Genomic DNA, 24,109 nt, shown 5'->3' on the forward strand with positions numbered 1-24,109 from the left:
AGGAGAGAGGATGTTCTGCTATAAAGCAAGCATGAGAATAGACATATAATGGATTCTTTGCTAACAATGCACAAGTATTGGTTCATCTTTCACTGCACAGTTCAGCTGCAGTTGTCGGGACTAAAGAGAGAAACATACCCAAAACCTTCTAGTGGTGTGTTGCAGTTTCTTGCTGCTTCTGTGGACTTGGGTTGATTAGCAGAGTGATGTCAGCTGAGGGAAGACCTGTGGAGGATATATGATGTTTGCAGGGTATAAATAGGACTCCACAGACAGTGACAGAGGCTGAGCTAGGCCTACTTATAGAGCTCGCTGTGCAATACTTACAGGTTTCGAATCTTCACTGATCTTTGCTTTCCTAAGAGAGGCACAGCCAAGAACTTCTGACATTCCTCTTGATCCATTCTGCTGACTTGTGCCTAGGCTGCTGATTCGTGCTGCTATCCCAACTCTACTCTCCCTTGACTGCTGGCATATCCGTGAAGTGTTTGTGAATGGATTGAGCTGCCTCTACTAACCTGTGAACTGAACTGCCGATTTCCAGACAACACAATTTGCTCCAAAGAACCTTTCTAAACAGGTCCACTTCCTCGTATCCTTTCTTTCCCACCATCTCTGGTGGGTGGTAGGCTGAAAGAGAGGCTAAATAGTTAAAAATAGGTTTTGAAAAACTTAAAGTTACGTTTGCTTCAGATAGTCAGTGAATCTTTATTTCTTAGTTACAAGTACTGGGTATATACCTCCTCAGGTTTCCTTGTGTCTTCTCTGAGCCAAGGAAGGAAGGTGCAGAGTGAGGGTTGGTTTATTTGATTTTCAGACAGTGTCATCTGATGGCTCACTAGAGTAGAAGCCAGGAGTATGGATCTGCTCCAGGACTTGCTGAAAACATGCAAGGTGTTTGAGGGAAACCTCAGGACAGAGTTGTCGTGAGAAACTGCTCTCTTCTCCAAGGGAGAGCTTATCAAAGAAGGGAATCAGGAACATGCATGCAACCTTCAGGAGAGGCTAAAGATAGGATAAAGTATGCAGGTTGGGTGGTGGCTTGTAGCCTGAAATCTCAGTACTTAACAGTCTAGGATAGGAGGATTGAGTTTGAGCCCAGTCTGTACTCAACAGTGAGTTCTAGTACAGTATGGAAAACAGTAAGGCCTGTCTCCACAAACATGAGCAAAAGTGTTGGGTTTGGGGTCTCCAGGATAACGGGGAGGCAGAAATGCAGTCTGTTTACAGCTCTGAGATCCTGAGTTTGTCCCTCTTTCCCCTTCCATTGTCTGTACAGTCTTCTGTGAACTTTTGGTTCCAGAACTCTGAGCAGGTGGTTGGATTCGATCTTAACAAATCTGCAGTCATCGGTGGATCTTTTTTCCTCAGGACAAAGTCGAAGAGAAGCTGCAGTTAGAACTACTGACTTGATGAGAACTTCAGTGGTGGGGAGAGGTTGCAGTATTGCAAGTTCAAAGTGAAAGTTATCTTAGGCTACCTTTAGCCCTCTGCCCCAGCCATTTATTGCCCACCTCTGTATATAATTTCACAGATCCCTGGTTCCTATCAACCTAAGAATGTCTTCAGACAGCATCAGTTGTCTATAGTGAGGATTCCCCACCTTTGCAGTTACTTGCCTCCCTGATGTTTCCACTAATGTATTTTAAAAAATGTCTTGATTTATGATTTATGATTTAACTTGTTTTGTTATGTAAAACTTCATGGATTTGGAGTTGGTACATGAGCCTGTGTTCTCAGGACACAGTCACTTGTGTTTGACTCTAGAATAAAAAAACACCCTCTTACCCTCTTTGAGATGAGAGTTATGTTTTTACCTCCATGATCCAGAAAATCAGACTTAAAAAAGAAATATCAATAAATAATGTCCAAATTAGGTATAATCTATTTATTGAATAAGGGTGACCTTGGAGACAAAACAAAACAAAACTTGTTTTTCCTTGTGTAGCACTGAGTTAGAGTATTGCAATTCACAAAGAGGAGTGTGGATTTGGGCCTTCCGAAAGAAAGCTACACGCAAAATCTGTAGCTTTTCTCAATCTCTTTGATTTCCTAGAAAGAAAGTCCCAAGATTTTTTCGGTTGCCTGTGGGCTTTTCCTATTTTTTTTTTAAATTGATTTCTTGAATTTCAGTTTACTATACATGAACTAACTAATATAGATGTGACAGCTATGAATTATATATTTCTAAAACAATTTTTAATTCTTTTGGAAAGGAACAGATAAGAAAGTTGGGATCAGGAGAACAAAGCTGTGTATGGAGGAGTGCTTGTCTGTGGGAGGAGTAATCCTAGTGTCGTTATAGCTAATGGTCTCTAGATTTCTACACAGAGCTTCGGTTCTAGGCTGCATCTGAGCTTTTGATGATCTCACATAGTTTAGAATTAGTCCAAACTTGTATGAATTTTAACTTTTTGTAATATATGTATATATCTTATAGTAATAAACGAGCTGTTATCTACATATATATTTTATGCATTCATTTCATACGTAACATTTTTTAATTTTTGTAATATTTCTAGGCTACACAGTTCATCCGCAACTTTTCCACCCTCATGTAAATATTAAGAAAATTGCATTGTAATAGTCCTGCAGAGCTCAAACTCATGTTGTTCAAGGGTTAGCTGTACTTAGATGCTATAATGGCATTTATTTATAATTTGAGTGCTTACATTGGATCATTATTGAAACCAGTAAGTAAATCTTTTTAATCTCTCGTGAACCTTTTACTTTAAAAATGTGTAGATAGTGGGACATGGTGACACATACCTTCAATCTCAGCACTCAGATGACAGAGGCAGGTCGATTTCAGTGAGTTTAAAGCCAGTCTAGTCTATAAGTCAAGCTCAGGCCAGCCAAGGTTGTCAAGTGAGATACTGTTTCAAAGGTAGAGTCTCAAAGGTAGGCCCAAAGGCAAGAGAATCTCAGTTGAGGGATTGCCCAGATCAGATTGATCTGTGGCATGTCTGCAGTGGGCTGTCTTAATTATAATGTGGGAGGCCTGAGCAGGTGCTCCTGGGTTGTGTAAGAAAGCTAGTTACGGTCTGGAGACATGGCTCAGGAGATAAAAGCACTGCTGTTCTTACAGAGGGCCTGAGTTCAGTTGCCAGCACTCAGTGGAATTCGTATAATTCCAACTCCAGGGATATGATGCCTTCTTCTGGCCTTCATGTGCACTTGTGTATGTGTGCACATTCTTATATACACAAACACACACTTCAACATCTTTTAAAAAGCAGGAACAGCAGTAGCAGCAGCTAGCTGAGCATGAGCCTGTGAGTAGGCTTTTGGTCATAGAATTTGTCACAGCACCCAAAGTGAAGCTAGAGTAAGATATTAAGAAGGTGAATGAGTGCTGGGCTGTGGTGGTGCACGCCTTTAATCCCAGCACTTGGGAGGCAGAGGCAGGTGGATTTCTGAGTTCGAGGCCAGCCTGGTCTACAGAGTGAGTTCCAGGACAGTCAGGACTATACAGAGAAACCCTGTCTCGAAAAAAACAAAAACAAAAAAAAACAAAGGAAGGTGAATGAGCGAGTCTTTTGAGTTTAGTATTTCCATGCCTTTCACACTATTTATTCTTGGAGAGCTCATGTCAGAGATTCTACTTCAGACAGAGCAGAATGTATTATATAATATTAATTAGTTAACACCCCCCCATATAAATGAGTTGACTTCCTAGTGTGTTTACTTTTGTCTTTACTTATTTCAGACTTAGTATCAAAGTACAGTTACCCTTAGTTTCTTTCTTATATGATAAGACCTGTGGAACTTTTGCTATGAAGTATGTTGTAAAATCCTTTATCATAAAGTTGTTTCCCTATGGGAAATATTGTCATAGTTGAATAATTGAGATTTGTTTTCCCAAGGACTTGGTATAAATACATTGCAAAAGAAAAGAATAAAGCAATGAAAGTTTTAATAATAACTTAAAAAGAATGGAGCATTAAGTGACCATAACTGGTTTTACAAGGATTGATTCAGCCAGCCCCTCACTGTACTCCCCTCTGGACTTCCTGTTATGCTATGAGCTTGTCTTCAGTTTAATTAAAATCATGAAAGTCATCAACATGGGATATTCCTCAACTTCTCTGTTTCTTTCTTTTTTTTCTTTCTTTCTTTTTCTTTTTTTTTGTTTTTTTCGTTTTTTTTGGTTTTTGGTTTTTGGTTTTTCGAGACAGGCTTTCCCTGTATAGCCCTGGCTGTCCTGGAACTCACTCTGTAGACCAGGCTGGCCTTGAACTCAGAAATCCGCCTGCCTCTGCCTCCCAAGTGCTGGGATTAAAGGCGTGCACCACCACTTCCCTGCAACTTTTCTGTTTCTTGATCTTCTTCAGGATCCTCAGTATTATCCAGGAAAATAAAGGGTATCAGAGTCCCCAAGCCCTGAGCCATTCCCCCAGCTAGATGATACTTCTGAGAAATCTTTACTTGGAACTTCTGTCAGAGTAACCCCTGGATTACGTCTCTGGTTTATACTTGACCTGTCATAGCATTCACATTGTGTTGTGGCAGATTAGTTACTTAAAGACAAGAAGCTCTGTAAGAGAGAAAATGCTGGTATATCTCCAGTTTTTAGCACAGTTCTTGATACATAAAACTTAAAAATAGGTGCTAAGAGAATGACTCTGGAAGGTACTTGAGTGTTACTTAAGCTGTGATTATAGTATGTTTTGTTTTAAAACGACAACAATTTTGTACTTTAGTGATGTATCTCAACTTCTCTGATGCATTGACATTTAAATTGGTTTTAGAAATTATGTTAGTTAGGGTTTCCATTGCTGTGACAAAACACCATGGCCAAAAAGCAACTTCGTATTGAAGGAAGTCAGGATAGGAACTCAAACAGGGCAGGAACCTGGAGGCAGGAGCTAATGCAGAGGGGTGCTACTTACTGGCTTGCTTCCCATGGCTTGCTCAGCCTGCTTTCTTATAGAAAAGAACCCAGGACCACCCATGATGGGTTCTTATAGAGCTCTCCCCCATCGATCATTAATTAAGAAAATGCCTCAGGTCTTATGGAGGCATTTTCTCAATTAAGGCTCCCTCCTTTCAAATAACTCTACTTTGTGTGTCAAGTTGACATAAGACTTGCCAGCACAGAAACCAAGCTTTATTTCCAAAGGAAACTTGTCCCTAGGAGTCCAGAACAGGATTTCTGACTTTGTGTCCTCCACAACTAATTGGAGTTCTGGACAAGGCTGCACATTCTGTTGGTGGGCACATTCTGGTGGTGATACCACCCTCCCTGGTTAACTGCCTTGACCTGCATTTGATAATTTTCTTGTCTGACAATGGCATTAAACACAAGATTTCATTTTTATATAGTATTTTATTAAAGTGCATGCAAACATAGAGTAAACTGTATATTAAAATAACTTTCTTTTTACAGGAAGGACGATAAAGACTATGCTTTAAAACAAATAGAAGGAACTGGAATTTCTATGTCGGCATGCAGAGAGATAGCAGTAAGTGAAACTCTTGTTGTTACCACATCAGCTGATGTAGGAGTGTCAACTGTGTAGGTCTCTGCTGTATTTGCCATCATATGAATTGAAAGCCAATAAATATTTTTTATTATAAGTATTTCCAGAAAATACATTTTTTAAAAAAGGAGAAGTGAAGGTAGCTTTGAAGTTCTTGCAGGGTATACATTTATTTATTTGGGGTAAATATCACTAATTCTTAGAGCTCCTCTTGTCATTTCATTCTTGTCATTATCAGTTATTATATAAAGGTAACAGTTGTATGGCTGGAATTAGTGTCTTTATGTATGCCAGTTAAAAAATGAGATCTGTTTGATTTTCACCATGTTTGTTCATTTTCCTTTTGAAGCACAGCTTTCTATATTATAACTAGAATCTCCTTACTCCAAAGGAAGTATTCTCATGTTAATACATTGTTAGTAATTATGCATAAATTAAATAGTGGCCTTGAGATTGACTTGAGTTTTTACTTTTATAAAACTATGGCTCTGAGCTGTTGAGATATCTCTATAGGTAAAGATGCAGATAGCATCTTTACCTATACTCATGGCCTGAGTTCAGTCCCCAAACTTGTGCGGTGGAGTGAGAGGACCAGCTCTCACTAGTGTTCTCTAAGCTTTACACACACAATTAAAAAAAAATAGTGGTTCACATTTATGTTAACTGACTCTATAATCAGATCTTCATGGGTGTGTGTAAAAAAGCCACAGTGGCGGAATCCCAGAGGCTTTCCACGTGGCAGGTCCCACAAACAGGAGAAAATTCTAGAGTTTCAAAGGCTGGAGGCTTTGGTGACGGCAGGCCCCAATGACCAGAAAGTCCTTGGTTCCAAAAAGGGTTTATTTTCATGGCAGATGGTAGATGGATCTGGATGTACACCCCCCACTCCCCCCCCCCCACAACTCAGGGCAGACCTGAGTTAAATAGTGAGGGAGAAAGAGGGAGGGTCTGGGGAAGAATGCTTAATTGGCTCTGCCCTCTGGCCTTTATTAGTATGTAAATCTCTCTAGGGCCTGAGGCCTGTAGTCACACCCTCTACCTGTGCACTTTGGGAGGGACTGTGATAGCCTACGTGACTGAACAATGTAGGTGTATGGAGACTAGACTGCTGTCAGGACCCTGGGTTCTGGGGACGTGGCCGAACACCTGTCATTTCTCTCTTGGAGTCTCAGAGTTCCAAGCCCATGCCCAGCTAAGAACCAAGGTACCCTTACTCAGTCCCACATATGGGTATGTATCACATCTGTGTCTGTGGTACTGCTTTAGTCTTCTTGGCTATATGTAAATGTAGTTTCTGTAATCTAGAAATATTAATTTAAATAATCATATTCATTTATCATATTCACACTAATGTGCCTTCAAAGGACAGCCACTTGTTAACAGGACATTAAAGTAGGAAAAATGAAGATTCACTAATTTGAGTCTCTGTGTTTTGAGTATTTTTACACTATTAGTAAGAGACTCATGAATCTTAACAGTACAAATTAGTAAGCCCAGTGTCATGATAGAGATATATTTGAAAGGAGAGAATGCTTCCTTGTTGGGTAGAGAGTTGGCAGCAAGAAATGGAAGATATGTAAGAAGCACCTCCATGGTGTCTTCAGCCAGAGGACCCAGCCATTTAGTTTTCTTCAGCGACCCAGAGCAATGGCAATAGCCCGGGTTATTTTGGATGGGCTGCCACATCTGGCATTGGGAAGAATCCATTCAATAGGCCTCAATCCACTAGATCTAGTTTTAAGAATTACACACACACATTCATGAATAGTATTTTATTATAGATGACAATCTAATTTGCACATAATTATATAGTTGAAGAAATACATCTGAATGTCATGAATGTTTAACATTTCAAATGAGACATTGAAATCTATGTTAGTAAACCCAGAAATTAGTTTGGGACTATTTAATTTGACCTTACTGCCTATCCAGAGTCCAAAGGTTGTGAGCACATGGTAATAACTTTTTAATTATACTTTTTAATAAAACTAAAAACTAGAGGTTTCTATATGGCTTTTTAAATAACATTCTCAGTTTTGGTTAATCTTTCCCTCTATGTCCTGCTGCTGTGGATGGCAGTAGATGATGGTGCAGACCAGCCAAAAGGGCCCCCAAGTGACGACCAACCCCTGGGATACTTCAGCAAGCCAGCAAGAGACCTAGAAATGGCAGAAACTATGTACAAGCTCCAGGCACTGAACAAGCTTTTGCTTAGCTAGTGCGTAACTGTGGAAGGACAGAAGCATGTTAAGCTAACTTTGACTCACAGGACAGAGGCAAGTGTCTCTCTCCATTGAACTTCATACTGATGTGGCTCTGAGAACCTCTGAGAGAACAAGACAGGTGAAATGGACAGGGAATGGTGGAGAAATGTGAAGGAGACCACCAGTTCAAGGGCAGTTACCAGCTGACAGAGCAGTAAAGCATCTGGATCCCTATGTTTCCCTAATTGTGTTAAGCCACTTGATCCAATGGTAGCTTCGTTTTTTTTGTTTTTTTGTTTTGTTTTAATATTTATTTATTTTATTTTATGTATGTGAGTACATTGTCACTGTCTTCAGACACACCAGAAGAGTGCATCAGATTCCATTACAGATGGTTGTGAGCTACCATGTGGTTGCTGGGAATTGAACTCAGGACCTCTGGAAGAGCAGTTCATGCTCTTAACCACTGAGCCATCTCTCCAGCCCCCAATGGTAGCTTCTAAGCTTCCATTTCCATGTGAAATGCATTTCAGTTAACTAGCCTTGACACTCTCAACTCTTGAGATAAGGTTTTTATACATCAAGGATGGTTCATCAAATTCTATTCTACACATGCAGGTCAGTCTTAAACTGAAATTCGCTAAACCTTGCTTCGTGATGTTAGGAGTCAGGCTACTTATGACTTGGTGGGATCAAAGTGACTGGAAGGAACAAGAGGAGCTTTTAAAGTACTGGTAATGTTTTGGGCCTTTTTGCTCTGGATTTGGTCCCAAGGGAACCAAATGTGAAATTTCATTGGATTTGGCATTTGTGGTTCTTTTTTTAAACTCGTTCCATGGCATGAGCATGGTCAGTCAGAGGACAGCTTATAGGAATGGGTTCTCTCCTCCTGTATGGTATCCAGGGATCAAATTCAGGTTGGCAATAAGTGCCTTTAACCTACTGAACTATCTCATGGCCGTGCGTTTATTACTTTTTATTACTTTTTAAAACTACACTTGCAGTTAAATTATATTACAATGAGCCAGATCCAAAGTCTATACAACTTAATGAACTTATAATAGCTACAAAATGCTTTTGTAGATAAACTTGATTGAATTTTGGATCAAGGATGCTCTCCTTTACAGATATCTCAGTAACTATAACTGCATTTACACACAAAGAAATAGCAAAGTGTTTGATTAACCTACCTGTCACGGTATTCTACATTTTAACTTGGGCAGGGATTTTTAGTTTACTACAATACATTTGCAACTTTTTCCTTTTATGGCTATTTTCTGTTTGGGTAAAGAAATCATTAGCTCACAGGTTCAAGTATAGGTCTGTTTCTAGACTGTATCTGCACCACTGATGTTTCTAGTCTGTCACTGATACCAGATTTACAGACTCTGTGTTATGCAGGGTAAAGTTACTAGCTTTACTTGTTGAGATTATTTGGGCTATTTAAGGTCCTTTGTAGTATTATGTGGGGTGGGTTGTTAGGTTAGCTAGTCAATAAATAGAGAAAATTTGTATCATAATATTGTGACTTTAAAGTTAATGGAAAGGCATACTTTTTATTTTATAAGATTTTTTTCAATATTTTATTTTTACAGACATTAGTGTAAAGACTGCATTATCTCTGTTAATTTTATCCTTCATAAATGAGTTTTAAAAACATGAAACATGTTTTTTCTATTGAAATGGAATTTTTTTTTAAAGATTTATTTATTTATTTATTTATTTATTTATTACATATGAATATACTGTAGCTGTCTTCAGATGCACCAGAAGAGGGCATCAGATCTCATTACAGATGGTTGTGAGCCACCATGTGGTTGCTGGGATTTGAACTCAGGACCTCTGGAAGTGCAGTCAATGCTCTTAACCACTGAGCCATCTCTCCAGCCCCGAAATGGAATTATTTTAAATGTCAACTTTCAGGGATTTTTTTTCTGCTATATTCTAAAATAGAATTACTTTTCTTCATTATATCTTATATTGTATATCCCGAGCCCTTTCTCAGTTCTGAGGTGTTTTGGGTGATTCCTTCAGGCTTTCTAGTAGGACAGTTGTACTTTCTTCCATGCTTTGGTTTTCCTTTTCCTGTCCTGAAGCACAGGCTAGGCTAATGCACAACACTGGGTGAGGGTACTTATATTTGGTGTGAGGTTAGCTCTGGACTTTAAATGACTGCCATCAGTTAGCGCAGAAAGTTTAAAGGTTTTGGGTTTTTTTTTTTTTTTTGGTTTTTCGAGACAGGGTTAAAGTTCTTTTTAAAACAAGTTTTCAGAAGCATTTCTGATTGTCGTTCTGTTTTCTGTTTCATCACATGTTTTCTTCTGTGTATACTTACATGACCATATTGTTTTCCTTGGTTAAATTGTTAAATTTATTAGGTAAAACTGTTCATCCAATCCCCTGCTGCTTCTTACCAGTGTTGTCTGTTGCTGGACTAAATGGAACCTTGGTTCATTGGCTTGTAAACTATCCTTTCCTACTACAAGTATTTAAAATTTTAATTCCCTCCAACCTGTGTTTTACTTTCATGCCACAAGTTTTATGATTTTTTTTATTATTATAGTACAGAGTATTTTCAGTTTTCTTTCTTTGTATCTATTAGTTATTTAGAAATTAGTTGCTTTATGAATGTATGAGGAGGCTTTTCTGAATACGTTATCGTTGTTGGCTGTTATCTTCATTGTGAGAAAAAAAAGACTGTTTTAGAGGTATATACTGAAATACTTATTGGTGAAATGGTAGAATATCTGGAATTTGATTCAAAATAAGTCAAGAGGTGGAGAGAGGAACAGTGACTGTGAGTGACAGGCTTAACTGAGGGAGACCATGGAACAAAAGGTTAAGGAAGGAAAGGATCCCATCTTTGCTTGCCCTGACTCCTAGTTTACTTTAACCCTTCAGTACCTCTCTGACCCCTCCTGTTATTAACTTGCTCACACTCAGTTTGGTTCTTTAATAGTATTTATTACAAATAAAAATCTTAGGATTCCTGTTGTTCATTGTGATCTATTCTCCCCCACCCCTACCCCTCAGCAGGCTAGACTGTGACACACATCAGCATGGCCTAGATTTCGTGCAGTCATTCTTCAAGAGGCGTTTATAAAAGAGAAGTAGAGAACCTTGGCAGATTCTTCAAAGCCAGGACATCACAATGCTCTCATTTTACTGTTTGTCACATTTCTCTCCAAAGTTTCCCTTTAGTTTAGGGTTCTGGCCAACTGTGAAGTGGATATCAGCTGTCCACATATCATAGAGTATCTGATAGATGGTGTAGGAGCATGGGTAGTCGCTTTCACAACACTCTTCTCCAACTTCAGCATCTGTTTTCCTCTTTTTCTAAGACATTGGAAAAGATTGAAGTTGAAGAAAGATTCTTCAGTTTAATTAATTTTTGGAAATAATTTTGCCCTAATTAAGGTACAGTTTAATTATCACCATGCTCATATTTAGAACTTGTTTTTTTTGCTTTTAGGAATTGTTAATGTTAGAATACAGTGTCAGAGTTGGGGAGATAGTTTAGTTGGTAAAATATTTGCCTACCAGTCATGACGCTTAGGATCCAAGGAGAAATGGCTACCATTGCAGTAGCAGGGCATGCTTGTAATCCCAATGCTCAGGAAGTAGACAAGAGGCTCCCTGGGTCTGGTCAGCTGTCCAGCCTAGCATAATTGGTGAGCAGCAAGCCCGAGAGAGACCATGTCTCAAAAGGAGGTAAGGTGGACAGCATACCTGAGGATGACCCTGTACACACATGCATCCCACATGCACACACACGCACCCCACAAATTTATAATTCTTTAAGAAAACACTGTCATTTTGAAACATAAGTAGTTTTCTACCTAGTTTCTTCCTCATTTCTAAGTGGCATATGTTGACATGTTTTTAAATGTTATTATATTTTTTGTACAAGGTTTAAATTAAGTATGATAATTGTGGTAAATCAGGTTTATGGTGAATAATATATTTGAAGTAGATACATATTCATAAAATTTAAAAAATTTTCCCCACTGGTAAAATTAGAAAAAAGTGGTTTCTGTAAATAAAGTTGGTAGGGCTGCATTTATACCTTTTGTTTTGTGAAGATTAACTCGTTCTTTAAAAATGAAAAAAAAAGTTTAATTAAAGGCCAGTTTAATTCCTGGGTCTACCTGTCTGCACTGACCAGCTCAGGCAATACAAATGTGCACTGCCATGTCTGTCTTAATAAATGTGTTTTTGATGATAATGTTTTTAACTTAGGACGACTTTATCAGAATGTAAATGTGTTGTGGACTGAGGAATGTCTCAGTATACAGTGGAATACTCTTACCTATAAAAAAGGAAAAAACAAAACCTAAAACCCCTGCTACATGCTACAACATGGGTGAACTTGAAGATAGTACTGAGTGAATGACCCAGACATAAAAGGATAAATGTGAGGCTGGGTAGATAAAGAGCTTTCAAGGTCCTGTTTGATCCCTAGAACCTACAAAAAAGCTAGGCATGGTTGTACATGCTGGTGCTTATAATCCCAATACAGAGGAGGGAGGAGTGGGTGGATCCTGGGGCTCAACAGCCAGCCTGGCATATGTGCTAAATTCCAGGCCAGTGAGAGATCCTGTCTCAGGAAGGGAAAGAGGGAAGGATAAGAGGGGTGGGCTGGGGAGATGTTCAATGGTTAAGTCCTCGCTGCTCTTGTGGAGGACCTGAGTTTGATCACCAGCACCCACATCAGATGATTTCTAACTCCAGTTCCAGGGATCAGCTCCCGCTTCTTACACATGGAACAGATACACATGCATACACATAAAAGGCAACCAGTCACGTGGATGGCACCACAGGAGTGATACCAAAGTTGCCCTTCCTCCTACCAGCTACTCAGTACTGGGATTACAGGTACATGCCTGTCTACACACATGAGGAAGATGAAGTGTTATGAGTACCCACCATTGCTAGGTATCTACTACAGAAAATCCTAGGGATAGGTAGTAGAGTTCACATAGAGCTAGGTCAGTGATAGCATTTTCTACTTGAAATGTTGAAAAATTTTTAGATAGTAGCGATGGTTCTACAACATTTATATTTAATGCCACCAATTTAGATTTAAAAGTGGCTAAAATTGTAATTGTGATAAAAAGTTAAAACCAAGTTGAGCAACAAATGACAGATTTACTTTTACCCTTTTTTCAGTGTCTTTTTCCCTGGAGGTTTTTCTGTCATGAAGCACCTGTGTAGCAATCATACTGTGTGGGTGTTTATTGAGTGCTTAATATCAGTAAGCATTGACTTGCATTGCCTTTAAGTTGCAGCTGGTCTGGGTAGATGGGTGGGTAATGTCTGAGATGGAGCCCTGCTTTGTTGCCCAAGCTGGCTCTGTGTGTGTGTGTGTGTGTGCGCGCGTGCGCGTGCGCATGTGTGTTAAAGTATTATTTTTGTGTTAAATTTTGAATGGATCTCCTTTGTTTTGTAGTTACTTCGAGAGCTTAAGCACCCAAACGTCATCTCTCTTCTGAAGGTGTTTCTGTCTCATGCTGATCGGAAAGTATGGCTTCTCTTTGACTATGCTGAACATGACCTCTGGGTAAGGTGGACTGCTGGTAGACAGGCCATTGTTTTCAGTCAGGATTGAGAGTGACTAAACAGTTAACTTCCACTGCACTAGAAATCTCCTTACAGAGTAACAGTTGGTATATTGCCAACCTGGAGACTTTTGCTTTGTTCAGTGGGTTATCTTACCAAAATGCTAGACAGCAGAAGTGTTTCAGAGTTTTGATTTTTCAGATATGGGGGCACTTACTTGCACCTATTTAGTGAGACATCTTGGAGACTCACCTTGTGTCTAAACTTGAAACTCACATGTATTTTAATTTCATATTTACCTTATACATATAGCCTGAAAGAAATTTCATACAGTGTTTATAATAATCTTGTAGGTGAAACAAAGTTTGACTGTGTGGAATCATGTTAGCTCTCAGAAAGTTCTGAAATTTGAAGCATTTTGGTTTTCAGGCTAGAGAGATTCTGCCAGTATTTCTTTGATCCTGGTGTTTTGACCTTTGTCACATATGGTAAAGAAGTAAGAGGACTATGAATAGTGGCAGAACATTCTTTCCTAATAGAGCTTTCTTTTGGAAAAGCTACCTTTTCTGTTATAAGGTTTTGAAAGGACACCCTTTCCTTCATTCTGTAGTATGAAGGAATTTAAAATGAAGTAGTACTTAAGGTTTAATCACTGTCCCTGCCTTGTTTTGTGATGTTAGGAAGGTCTTCAAACAGTTCTGAAGCAGTTACAAGTTGTGTAGCTAAGTGTGGGAAACTTATTAATCATTTCTTAGTTATTCACAACTGATATTTAATGTAATATGTTCCATTTTCATTGAAAATAATGTTTTACGATTTGACTTGGCATACTTTTGCATAGGAAAGAACAATCACTGCTGCTGAGAGCCATACTACAAAATGAGATCAGTGTAGAAGTAGACTGCAGTGTCTCTTGTGCGTTTGTTTTTAGGTTTGTCTGGCTTATGATGTTTGTACATACAGAGCCAAATTGTATTTTTGAAGATTTCTCAAATGAGGGACTACAGTTTACTGGTTTAGCCAGTATTATAAATGGCTCATACTGTGTTGATAAGAATGTAAGTGCATCTTGTCTTAAATAGACAAAATAAAACCATTTGCCTCCCTATCACCTATGTCCATGCAACTAACCTTGATTAAACTTGTGGTCACACACACATGACAGCAGGAAGGGGTGTCTGAGGACATACTTCCAACAGCTAGGGAATACTATTTAATTCTACATATAAGCTATGTTACATACATGTATAAGTAATTTATAATTCTATCATTTTACTAATTTCACTGAAGGCAAATGAATATTCTTAACATTTCTTTAAAAACAGGACAATTCAATTCCCTAAAACTTAAAACCTTTTTTTCCTTTTATTGGAATATTATATGTGGGCTGGCTGACATAGGGCAGCAAAAATTATAATTAAGAGTTGTTTTGAAATTCACTTGCACTGGTGAAACTTATAGCCTGTGTACTGTGTATTTGATTTATAACCATGAAATATGGAAAATATGCAGGTGAAAAATTCCCATCCTACAGGCTTTTACCTATTTATTTTTAGCTTTAAAATAACTTGGGTTTTAGAAAAACCACAATAATATTTAAAGTGTGACTTGAAGAAATACACCTTCAATTATCTTACCTCCTCTCCTTGGTTTTTACTCTGGGAAACTTGAAGCTTTTATTTAGTTCTTTATTTTTGTTACATTTGGAGAGCCAGTGGATTTTCTTCTTCATGACAGAGACTTGATTGTTATCATATTCTAAATTATTATTATTATTATTTTTGCTTTTTTTTTTTTTTTTTTTTTTCCCTGAGACAGGGTTTATCTGTGTAGCCCTGGCTGTCCTGGAACTCACTCTGTAGACCAGGCTAGCCTTGAACTCTTGAACTCAGAAATCCGCCTGCCTCTGCTTCCCAAGTGCTGGGATTAAAGGCGTGCGCCACCACCGTCCGGCCAAATTCTAAATTATTAGATAATGTCTGAGGTAAAAGATTGACAAGAAACTTAAGGTATCTCAATATAGACAGGTGTGCATCAGTGAGTATGTTTGTCTTCTCACTCCAGACTTTTGCTACATTTTTCCCCCTTGGGAAATACAGCTCCTTGCTTCCTAGCTCACTCACTAGTTATTCCTTTTCTGTGTTCTATTCTGTATATCAGGTAGAAAACCAAATGTCAGTCTGAATGTTAAGCGTCACATTTCTACTCTCGTTATGGTTTTGTTTTTTGTTCTTTTGTTTTTGTTTTTTAACCACAGGAATTGCTCAGTAATGAAGGCCTCTGTGTAGTATGTGCTAGAGATGGGTGTCTTGATATCAGAGGCATAGCTGACCTGAGAGTTTCCTGAAGTGTAAGGGTGTTCCATAGAAAATACAGAAGCTCATCGAGAGCTTGAAACATTAGAAGGAAGAAACCATTTTGTGTACATTTATTGGCAAAGTGTTTAATTTATAAAGTTGTACTTTATTTCTCTCTGGTTGTCTAGTCATGAGTACAGAGACCTTGGTGCAGGTCCCAGGCAGGCTTTCCTTATCAGAATTCTTTATGCTTCTAACTGACTGTCTACTACTTGTTAATCTTTTCTTTAGTTTCTATATGTTGGGTGTGTTTTACTGAAACCTATCCCTGACTGTTCTTTATAACCCATGGGTATCAGAAATTGCTGCCAGACCTGTACTGTGTTAGCTGATCAGAAATTTGCTTTTCTCCCCTTTTTATTGAATCTTATAAGAATAGTTCTGTTCTTGGAAATTCCTGCCAGATTAAACAGGTCCATAGTATCCCAGATGTAATTAACTTTAATTATATTTTAAAATGAAGAGCACCCTAGTTCCTACCTCTCTGCCTTTCATTTTTTGAGATGCCATCACATCCCTTAAAAATGGACCCTTACCCTTGGTTCTTAGAGCACGTTTACTGTGCATGTTGCTCATTCTGCTGTGCTGTGCTATTGTCAATGTCCTGAGTGGTCTCCTCACTGCCTTTTCTGTTAAGATAGTATTCAAATTGCCTTTCTGTCTTTGTAAAGCTTCTTATTGTATTTTCTTCCTTTCAGCATATAATTAAGTTTCACAGAGCTTCAAAAGCCAACAAGAAGCCAGTTCAATTACCTCGGGGAATGGTGAAGTCACTGTTGTACCAGATCCTAGATGGGATTCACTATCTTCATGCCAACTGGGTGTTGCACAGGGATTTGGTGAGTGGATCCACAGCTGGGTTCAACCAGGAAATGGGTTTATAGTGGGCACTTTTCCTGTTGTCTGTAGAAAATTCAGCCATAGGCAAGTAGGCCTACAGGTCTTTGGGTGGAGTGGAGTGTGAGTGTGCCCAGACTCCTGCGTGGACTGTCCTTGTGCCATTGATAGGATGCACCCTGATGTGAGGGTGCATTTACAGGAGGTGGTGATCAGCTAGCTCCTCTCTTGTTTTCTTCCCTGTTAGCTTAGACAGTGCTGTTTACTGGACTGACTTCTGGCTGTTTCCACTAGACTAGACGGCCAGGGATCCTGGGAAGCTCTGGGTACCTGCTGTCTCCATTATTTCTTACAATGGAGTTAAAGTCACGTTAGCTTTTGAATGGGTGCTGGACATCAAGTCCTCATGCATGTGCAGCAGGACTTTACGCACTGAACTGTATCCCAGCCCTTGTTTGCTCTAAAAAACCAAACCAAAAAGTAATATATTATCATTAATTAAGTCTTCATAGGTTTAAATTACTTGATTGCTTTCTTTTTGCATAAGTAAATTGTGCTTTTTTAATTCATTTCTTTGTAAAGGTGGTAACTGAAGTCAGCCTTAGAGCAGTACTTTTGTTTTAAACAATTACATGCACAGGGTGGGAACTTCATCTCTAACCATGTGTGTACATAGGGACAAACTCATAGATTGATGTGAAGGCACAGAGCTGCTGTGCTGTGGTTCATTCAGTCTCTGGTCTAGTCAGCTTCTGCTTTCCTTCAGTCTGAAGTAGTCCTGTCAGGAACATTGAACATGAGTCTTGTCCTGGCTTTTTCACACCTACAGAGCCTTTAAGACCAGGAATAAAGAAATCACTTGAGTTCTTTTCCATATCCAAACTTAATAGAATTGAAATATCATGCTTATAAACAGTTGGTTTACAGAACAAAAATAAGATTCAATTTTTATGAAGTTGAAGATAATTTCAGACCCCAGAAATAGTCTATTTAACAAAAATGCTTCTGTTTTTTCTGTCTGATTTGTGCTACCAGCTTTTATCATAGTTATAAGAGAATGACAGTCCCAGTGGAAGGTTGTTGTTCACATAGAACCAGGTACACTAGAAGAGGTCTACATTTTGTTTAGTTTGTATTTTAAATAATTCTCTTCACTTAAAAAAATTAATGTTTATTTATTAAACTCAGATTGGCTTTCTTAATAAGTGTGTAAGTTTTTTACGTGACTACTTGCAGTAGTATGGACTGAAAACAGTAACTAGAGGTTCAGTTTCCCCTCTTTTGGTGAAGCTCCTACGAGATGTGGGAACACTCTGTGACTTGGGCTAGTGAAGAATAGGCTTTTTCAGAAGGTTCTGATAGGGCCATCTTAAGCAGGAAGGGTTTAGGAGGCCAGAGCATCTTAACACAAGCAACTAAAAGTCCATTGTCTATAGATGCTGTCCAAATAATAATAATGACGAATACCAAAAGTTACTGGTGTTGTCATTGCATGCTAGCAATGCTGAGCCGTATTAGGGTAGCCCTCTAGAGTGAGGCGCTGTGCACCATGCCATTACCCCTCTAGATACAAGCTAGCAATGCTGAGCTTCATTAATGTAGCTCTCTAGAGTGAGGCATTGTGCTCCACTCCATTATCCCTCTAGATATATCACACCTCCTCTTGTGGCTTCCTTCCTTGGAGTGAGATGTCTCTGATGTTCCCTGTTGGATGAGTCAGTGCTGCTTTTAAGCATCCATCCATCCCATGTCTTAGAGCCATTGACTGCTTAGCATGGCAGATTGCCTTCAGATTGGTCACTATTCAGGTGCCAACCTCTCAAACCTTGCTTTCTGAGTGAAAAACTCCATTTTTAAAAGTTTTAGCACTTGTTGTCAGCTAAAAGTTAAATTTTGGATTTAATTTGGGTTCTATAATTTTTCAAAGTAGCTATATATGATGCTGATATGTGTGATAATAAGATATCTAAGACTGTTCAGAAGCCACACAGCTTTTACCTTCACATTCTCAAGCATTACATGCAGATGAAGCACTTACCAGAACAAATACAATCCATTATAGTCCCTGTGCCTTTGGAATGAGGCTGGTAAGTGGTGCAGTGATGCCTAAAACTGGGCAGATTCCTAATGCCAGGACTTGGACCAGTTGGTGGGATGCCCACCTTCCACAGCAAACCACGTGGCAAGGTGGATAACTGATACACACACCCTGAAAACACCCTTTTGATAATAGCCAAGGACTTACTGAACTTTCTGTCAATTAAATCAGGATTATTATTACTAGAAATACTGGTCTGAACATGCCTGTGATCCCAGCACCCAAAAGGCAAAGGCAGGAGGATCATAATTTTGAAGCTATCCTGGCCATATTTGCTCTCAAAAACGAGTAGAAACATTCTTTTGTTGAGATGATAGATGTAAATACTGTGCTTTTACAACTAATACTCCTGTTTAGAAAGTGAAGATTTATATTATCATCATTAATCATCACACAGCCAAGGATGGTAGCTCAGACTTGTTTTTGTAGGAATTACATAGTCATTCTGGTGGAGCTCGAGTGGGTGATGTGAGGGCATTTTACCCACCCATTTTGAATGGGTGTGTTTTTGTTAGTTTCTTGTGATAGTATTGGGAGTTGAAGCCAGGGCCTTGTACATGCCAGAGTGCTCTAATACTAAGCTACATGTTCACTCTGTATAAGTGTTCCCAGGAAAATGGTCTGATAGGAAGGAAGCTTGGATAGTATTAATTTTGTGAAGTAATTTAGAAAACTAAACCAACCTTTTCATATTAGAACAGTAAAGTCCCCAGTCACAATGAAGTAGAGAGATTAAAACAAAGGTGCCTGAGCTTGTGCCCTGCCTTTCTCTATGCTGGTCTCTTCTCTCTTCTGCTCCCCACTTCTTGGCAGTGAGAATGTTTGTAGTAATTACAATCCAGGCTCTGCCACTCCTGTCTTTGTTAGGCTTTTCCAGAGCAGCAGAACACAGAGGTTGTTGATATAGGGATATGGAAAAAGCAGTTTATTTTAGGAAATTGATTCATGCATTTTAGAAGCCTCATTGTTCCAAATCTGCAGTGTATGGTGCAAGCCAGGAAGATTTAGAATACAAATTGGACATGGAAGCCCATCTGCTAGTCCATTGTTGCTCACATCAGTCTTTTTCCTATTAGAGCTTCATTTGACTAAATGAATTCTCCAGCAAGGAGGGATTGGCTGTGATGCAGTAATTGGCATGATTAACTTACAGAGAGAGATGTATGTTGGCTTACAGTTTTGGAACTCCAGTTCATAATAGAAGGGCCTTCTTGCTTTGGGACCCTGATTGGGTGTTAGGTGGAAGTGATGGAGAATGAGAGATGGAGGAAAGGAAGCAGAAGGGGATGAGCTGAGGCCATGATCCCTAACCCACAAAGAGTGAGCTTCTAGTGCACCATGACAAGGGTTCACCCCATGAAGGTTCTACTGCCTCCCAGAAGTGATTCGAAGTCTTTAGTCCATAGACCTTTTATTACTGTAGCAGGAGGGTAGTCTGTTTCACTCATGTTTGCTGATTTAAATGTTACATTCATAGGAATAATTAGAATAATGTTTGACTCACACACCTGGACACTGTGGCTCTGCCAAGCTGCACTGTTAATCTTCCCATATAAACAAATTTCCAGAGGCACTAGCTGTAATAATTGGGATAAGTTACTTCCATGTTTCTGTCTTGTCACCTGGTTATCTATAATCAGGTGTGTGGGGTCGAGATTTTCCACATGACTAACTGAAGAAGAGCTTGTGGGAACTTCTTTTGTAGATATCAGTAAGGATGCTTGACCCTTTTGTATTTCTGATGGGCATGTAACGTGATGTAACTGTTGTGGAAATGAGTGACAGCTCGTCACACAATTAAATATGGAGTTACCATGATGCAGCAATTCCACTTCTGCATATGTACCAGAGGTACTCAAGGAGAGGTCAGGAAGGTCTGACTGCCTTTTAAAAATTGTGTGCGTGTGCGTGTGCGTGTGCGTGTGCGTGTGCGTGTGTGTGTTTGGTCTCACAGAGCTCAGCTTCTGTGTGTTCTGAGTTTTGCTCATGGATGCCAAGTTCAGCCTCAGGTCTTCGTCAGGCCAGCTTTCACCTTGCTGTTTGAGTTGAGACAGAGTCTCTCACCAGCTTGGGGCTGGAACTAGCCCAGGGATCTGTCTGTGTTCACCTCAGAGTTGGAATTGTTAGCACATACCACCACCATACTTGGCTTTTCATGTGGGTTCTGTGGTTTCAACTCATGTCCTTAGAACTAATCTATTTCCTCAGACCTGCAAATTCTGAACTTTATAACCATTATCCACAATAGCAAAGAGATAGAAGCAACAATGTCCAACAATGGATAAGCACATAAAAACAATGTAGCATATACATACAGTGGAATATTACTCAGCCTTAAAGTGGAAGAGAATTCTGATGTATGTATGATGCTGATGAACCTCAAGGACCTTTATGACAGATGAGATTATCAGGAATATATCAAACATTTTCTTTAAACAGTTTTTTTGGAAGAAAGAGCCTTTGTAATTGTTAAGTATAGTCTTTACTTGGGATTTTTTTCATATGACCTATGGGAGTTCATTATTAAATAATTTAGGTGACTGTCCCCATTTTTTGTAACAAAGTAGATTATCATTGATGTTTCTGAAAACAAGACCCATAAGTGTGGGTTTCTTAATGCTTCTTGTCATTAGACACAAGAATTTGCCGGAACTCTGATTCCCTCTAGCATAGACTGTCTTACCTACTACAATGTAGCAGTGAACACCCAGACCTTTTTCTTCTGAGCTTTAGGCTTTTCTTATTACAAAAGAGAAATACAGTATTTATAGACAAAACACTATAAAATAGAGGGTTTTTTTTAAAGATCATTTAAAAATTTTCTGAATTATCCTGTTCGAAAGCCTATAAAAAATGTTCTCAGTTGTGCTATCAAAAAGGATAAAAAAAGCCCAGACATGCTGGAGTATGCCTTTAATCCTAGAACTCAGGAGATAGAGACAGGTGGTGAGTTTGAGGCAAGCCTGGTCTACAAAGGAGTCCAGAATAGCCAGGGCTATTATACAGAGAAACTCTGCCTCAAAAAACAACAAAAAACAAAACAAACAAACAAAAAGGATAAAGAATAAACCATCCAGTCTAACTTTTTAGCAATTGTCAGACCTTAGATTGTTATTATAGTCCAGATTTCCAAAGATTTACAAAAAGAAAGGAACTCTAATCTTGAGAGATGCACTATAGTTTTTAAAGTCTTCTCAGGTTAGGTTAAGTGCCTGTTGTAAGGCATGAGAGGCTGAGCTTCATCCCCTAGCACCCAAATAAAAAAGCCAGGAGTGTGGTGCATACCTGTAATCTCAGCCCTAAGGTAGTGGAGGTGGTGGGTTAGTACGTCTCTAGCTTGTTTAGTGAGTTCTGGGCCAGTGAGAGATCCTGTCTTAAAAATTAAGGAGGATGCACTCAAGAAAGGACAGCTGAGGTGGTTCTCTGGCCTGCACATGCATCCGTACAGTGTGCACCCCACACATATGCACCTACACTGACATGGGCATGTACATACATAGGAACAGCAAAAAGCAATGATAAGTCTTATCACATCACACCTGACCTAACATCATTACTGTTCTAAATCTGTTTTAAATCTCAGAGCCACAGAAATCTTTGATTAGGTCGTTTTCAGTTTGTCTGTGATAAATAATCAAATAGAGGGCAAAGGTGAGTGTTCTTATAGAAGCAAGTTCAGGAGGCTGGCCATACTGCAAAATCCCTCTATCTACTTGTGTAATTTACTTAGTATACGTGTAATGTAAATGTTGTTTGAATCAACAGACAAGATTTTTTTTTTTTAGATTTAATAAACTAAAATTACCTCAAGTACAATTAGATGCAGAATCAATGTCTCAGAGTAGACTGCTGAAGGGATGAGACTGCTCTGTGGCCCCAGTGCATATACTGGCTTGGCTTCCCTTTGCACAGTTATGACAGTGTCCCTTTGTCCTGGCTTAACTCATATGTAATTGGCCAATGGGTTTTTATGCTGTCAGTGTAAGTGTACTCTGAAGATTTCTAACCTTGTCCTAAAGTAATTAATAGTTTAGTTTCTAAGCCCACAGTTTTGAATTTTCATTCTTTCTAAATACAGATAAGCTTATAATTTAAAGCAATACCATTTAGATTGCATATAATTTAACAAAAGTAGGGGATTTGGAGGATTAATTTGTCTTAACTCAGCCTAAATATCTTTTCATAGAAGCATACTTGAAGTAAAAACTGTTTATTTTTTGTTTTCTCCAGCATCATAGATTTGTTCACCTTCAGGTTCAAAGATATCTTCTATACAAGCATCCTAATCTCTTGCCTACTTGGTTAACTCTTGGTGAGACCTTTTGAGGGATAGCCATATTATCTTCTTACACATTCCTGGTACATCTGGTTTTCTTTCCTAAGCATAGACACTGTTATATGATGGTCATCTTTTAGTTATAAAGTACAGTTTATAGCACTTGAGACTTGCCTTTGATTTTTATAAATTAAATGCCAAAAAGAAGGGAAACTTGAGACTGAAGAGATGGGTACAAGCTGGGGAGAGAGTCAGGATGTTAAAGGGAAATTAATGAAAACAAAAGGACGGATGGTTGAAAGGAAGGCTTTTCTGTCACCAGGGGACAAATAAAGCCCCAGTTGATTCAAGCTTGAGGTTTATTTGAATCTTGATTCCACTTCTTAACTCTGTAGCCTTGGGAAGGGTTAGCCACTCATGAGGTTTGTGTTTCATTTTATTTGCTGTGGTGCTAAGGGTCAAACTCATGGCCTTACACTTGGTAGACACAAGTCTTACAGTTGAGCTCCCTACCCAACGATCTGTATTCTTCTCATCTGGAAAATGAGACAGACACACACACACACATGCACACACACGCACACACACACGCACACAAGCAGACATGATGGTAAAGATTCATAGGGAGCATTAGGACCTGGAGATGTGCTGTATGTGCAGTAACAAGGGAGGTGATGTTTACAGCGCAGGCATCTCCTGTGAGAAATACTGGTTTAGGAGGTGAGGCACACAGCAAAACAAACAAGCAAACAACAACAGAAAGCCATCCAGTTGTAAAATGAACTCATGTTCTTTTTATTAAAATCAGTTGTTAATGTTTTCAAGAGAAAGGTACTGTAGATTCAAACAGCCATGCATCCTTAGTTCTTGTCATTATCCTCTGCATAATGATGCTTGCTCTGTTTCTATGTCTGTTCATAACATAGCTATACTGGAAAATGCTGCCATAATGTGAGACTGTCTTAAGGCGATTTGGACATCTGGTTTCCATGGAGTGTATGCCCCTCAGAATGTCACCCGCAAAGTTCTGCATCTTCCAAGGTGACCATAGCACTCTTTGAAAAAATATTTATCACAAATACGGTTCCTTCTAGTACTGTTTAGAGGGAGGTCTTCGCTTTTGAACTAAATCCATAGATTCTACTACTGACATACAAGAAGGGAAGAAACTAGTTTTGTTGGAGACTAGGTTGTCATGTTAAGATGCTATTGAGTAATGAAGTAAAATTACCTATCATATCTTTTGGAAGCTTTCTCAGTACTGACTAAGCAATAACATCAAAGATTTGACAAGA

General features: G+C 38.9%; 1 protein-coding gene across 6 annotated transcripts in view; it reads left to right on the forward strand.

Moving 5' to 3' along the window:
* The window catches only part of Cdk8 (cyclin dependent kinase 8), a 69,963-nt gene that overhangs the window by 19,987 nt on the left and 25,867 nt on the right, over nucleotides 1-24,109 (forward strand). For 5 of the 6 annotated variants that reach the window (XM_028778009.1, XM_028778010.1, XM_028778011.1 and 2 more), the window contains exons 2-4: nucleotides 5,390-5,465; nucleotides 13,137-13,247; nucleotides 16,302-16,442. In XM_028778009.1, coding sequence (XP_028633842.1) covers nucleotides 5,390-5,465; nucleotides 13,137-13,247; nucleotides 16,302-16,442 — 328 coding nt within the window. The remainder of the gene's footprint in view (nucleotides 1-5,389; nucleotides 5,466-13,136; nucleotides 13,248-16,301; nucleotides 16,443-24,109) is intronic. The other variant, XM_028778013.1, reaches the window with a different exon arrangement.

Source organism: Grammomys surdaster, unplaced genomic scaffold (assembly GCF_004785775.1).
Source record: "Grammomys surdaster isolate TR1022 unplaced genomic scaffold, NIH_TR_1.0 320, whole genome shotgun sequence".
Taxonomy (NCBI): domain Eukaryota; kingdom Metazoa; phylum Chordata; class Mammalia; order Rodentia; family Muridae; genus Grammomys; species Grammomys surdaster.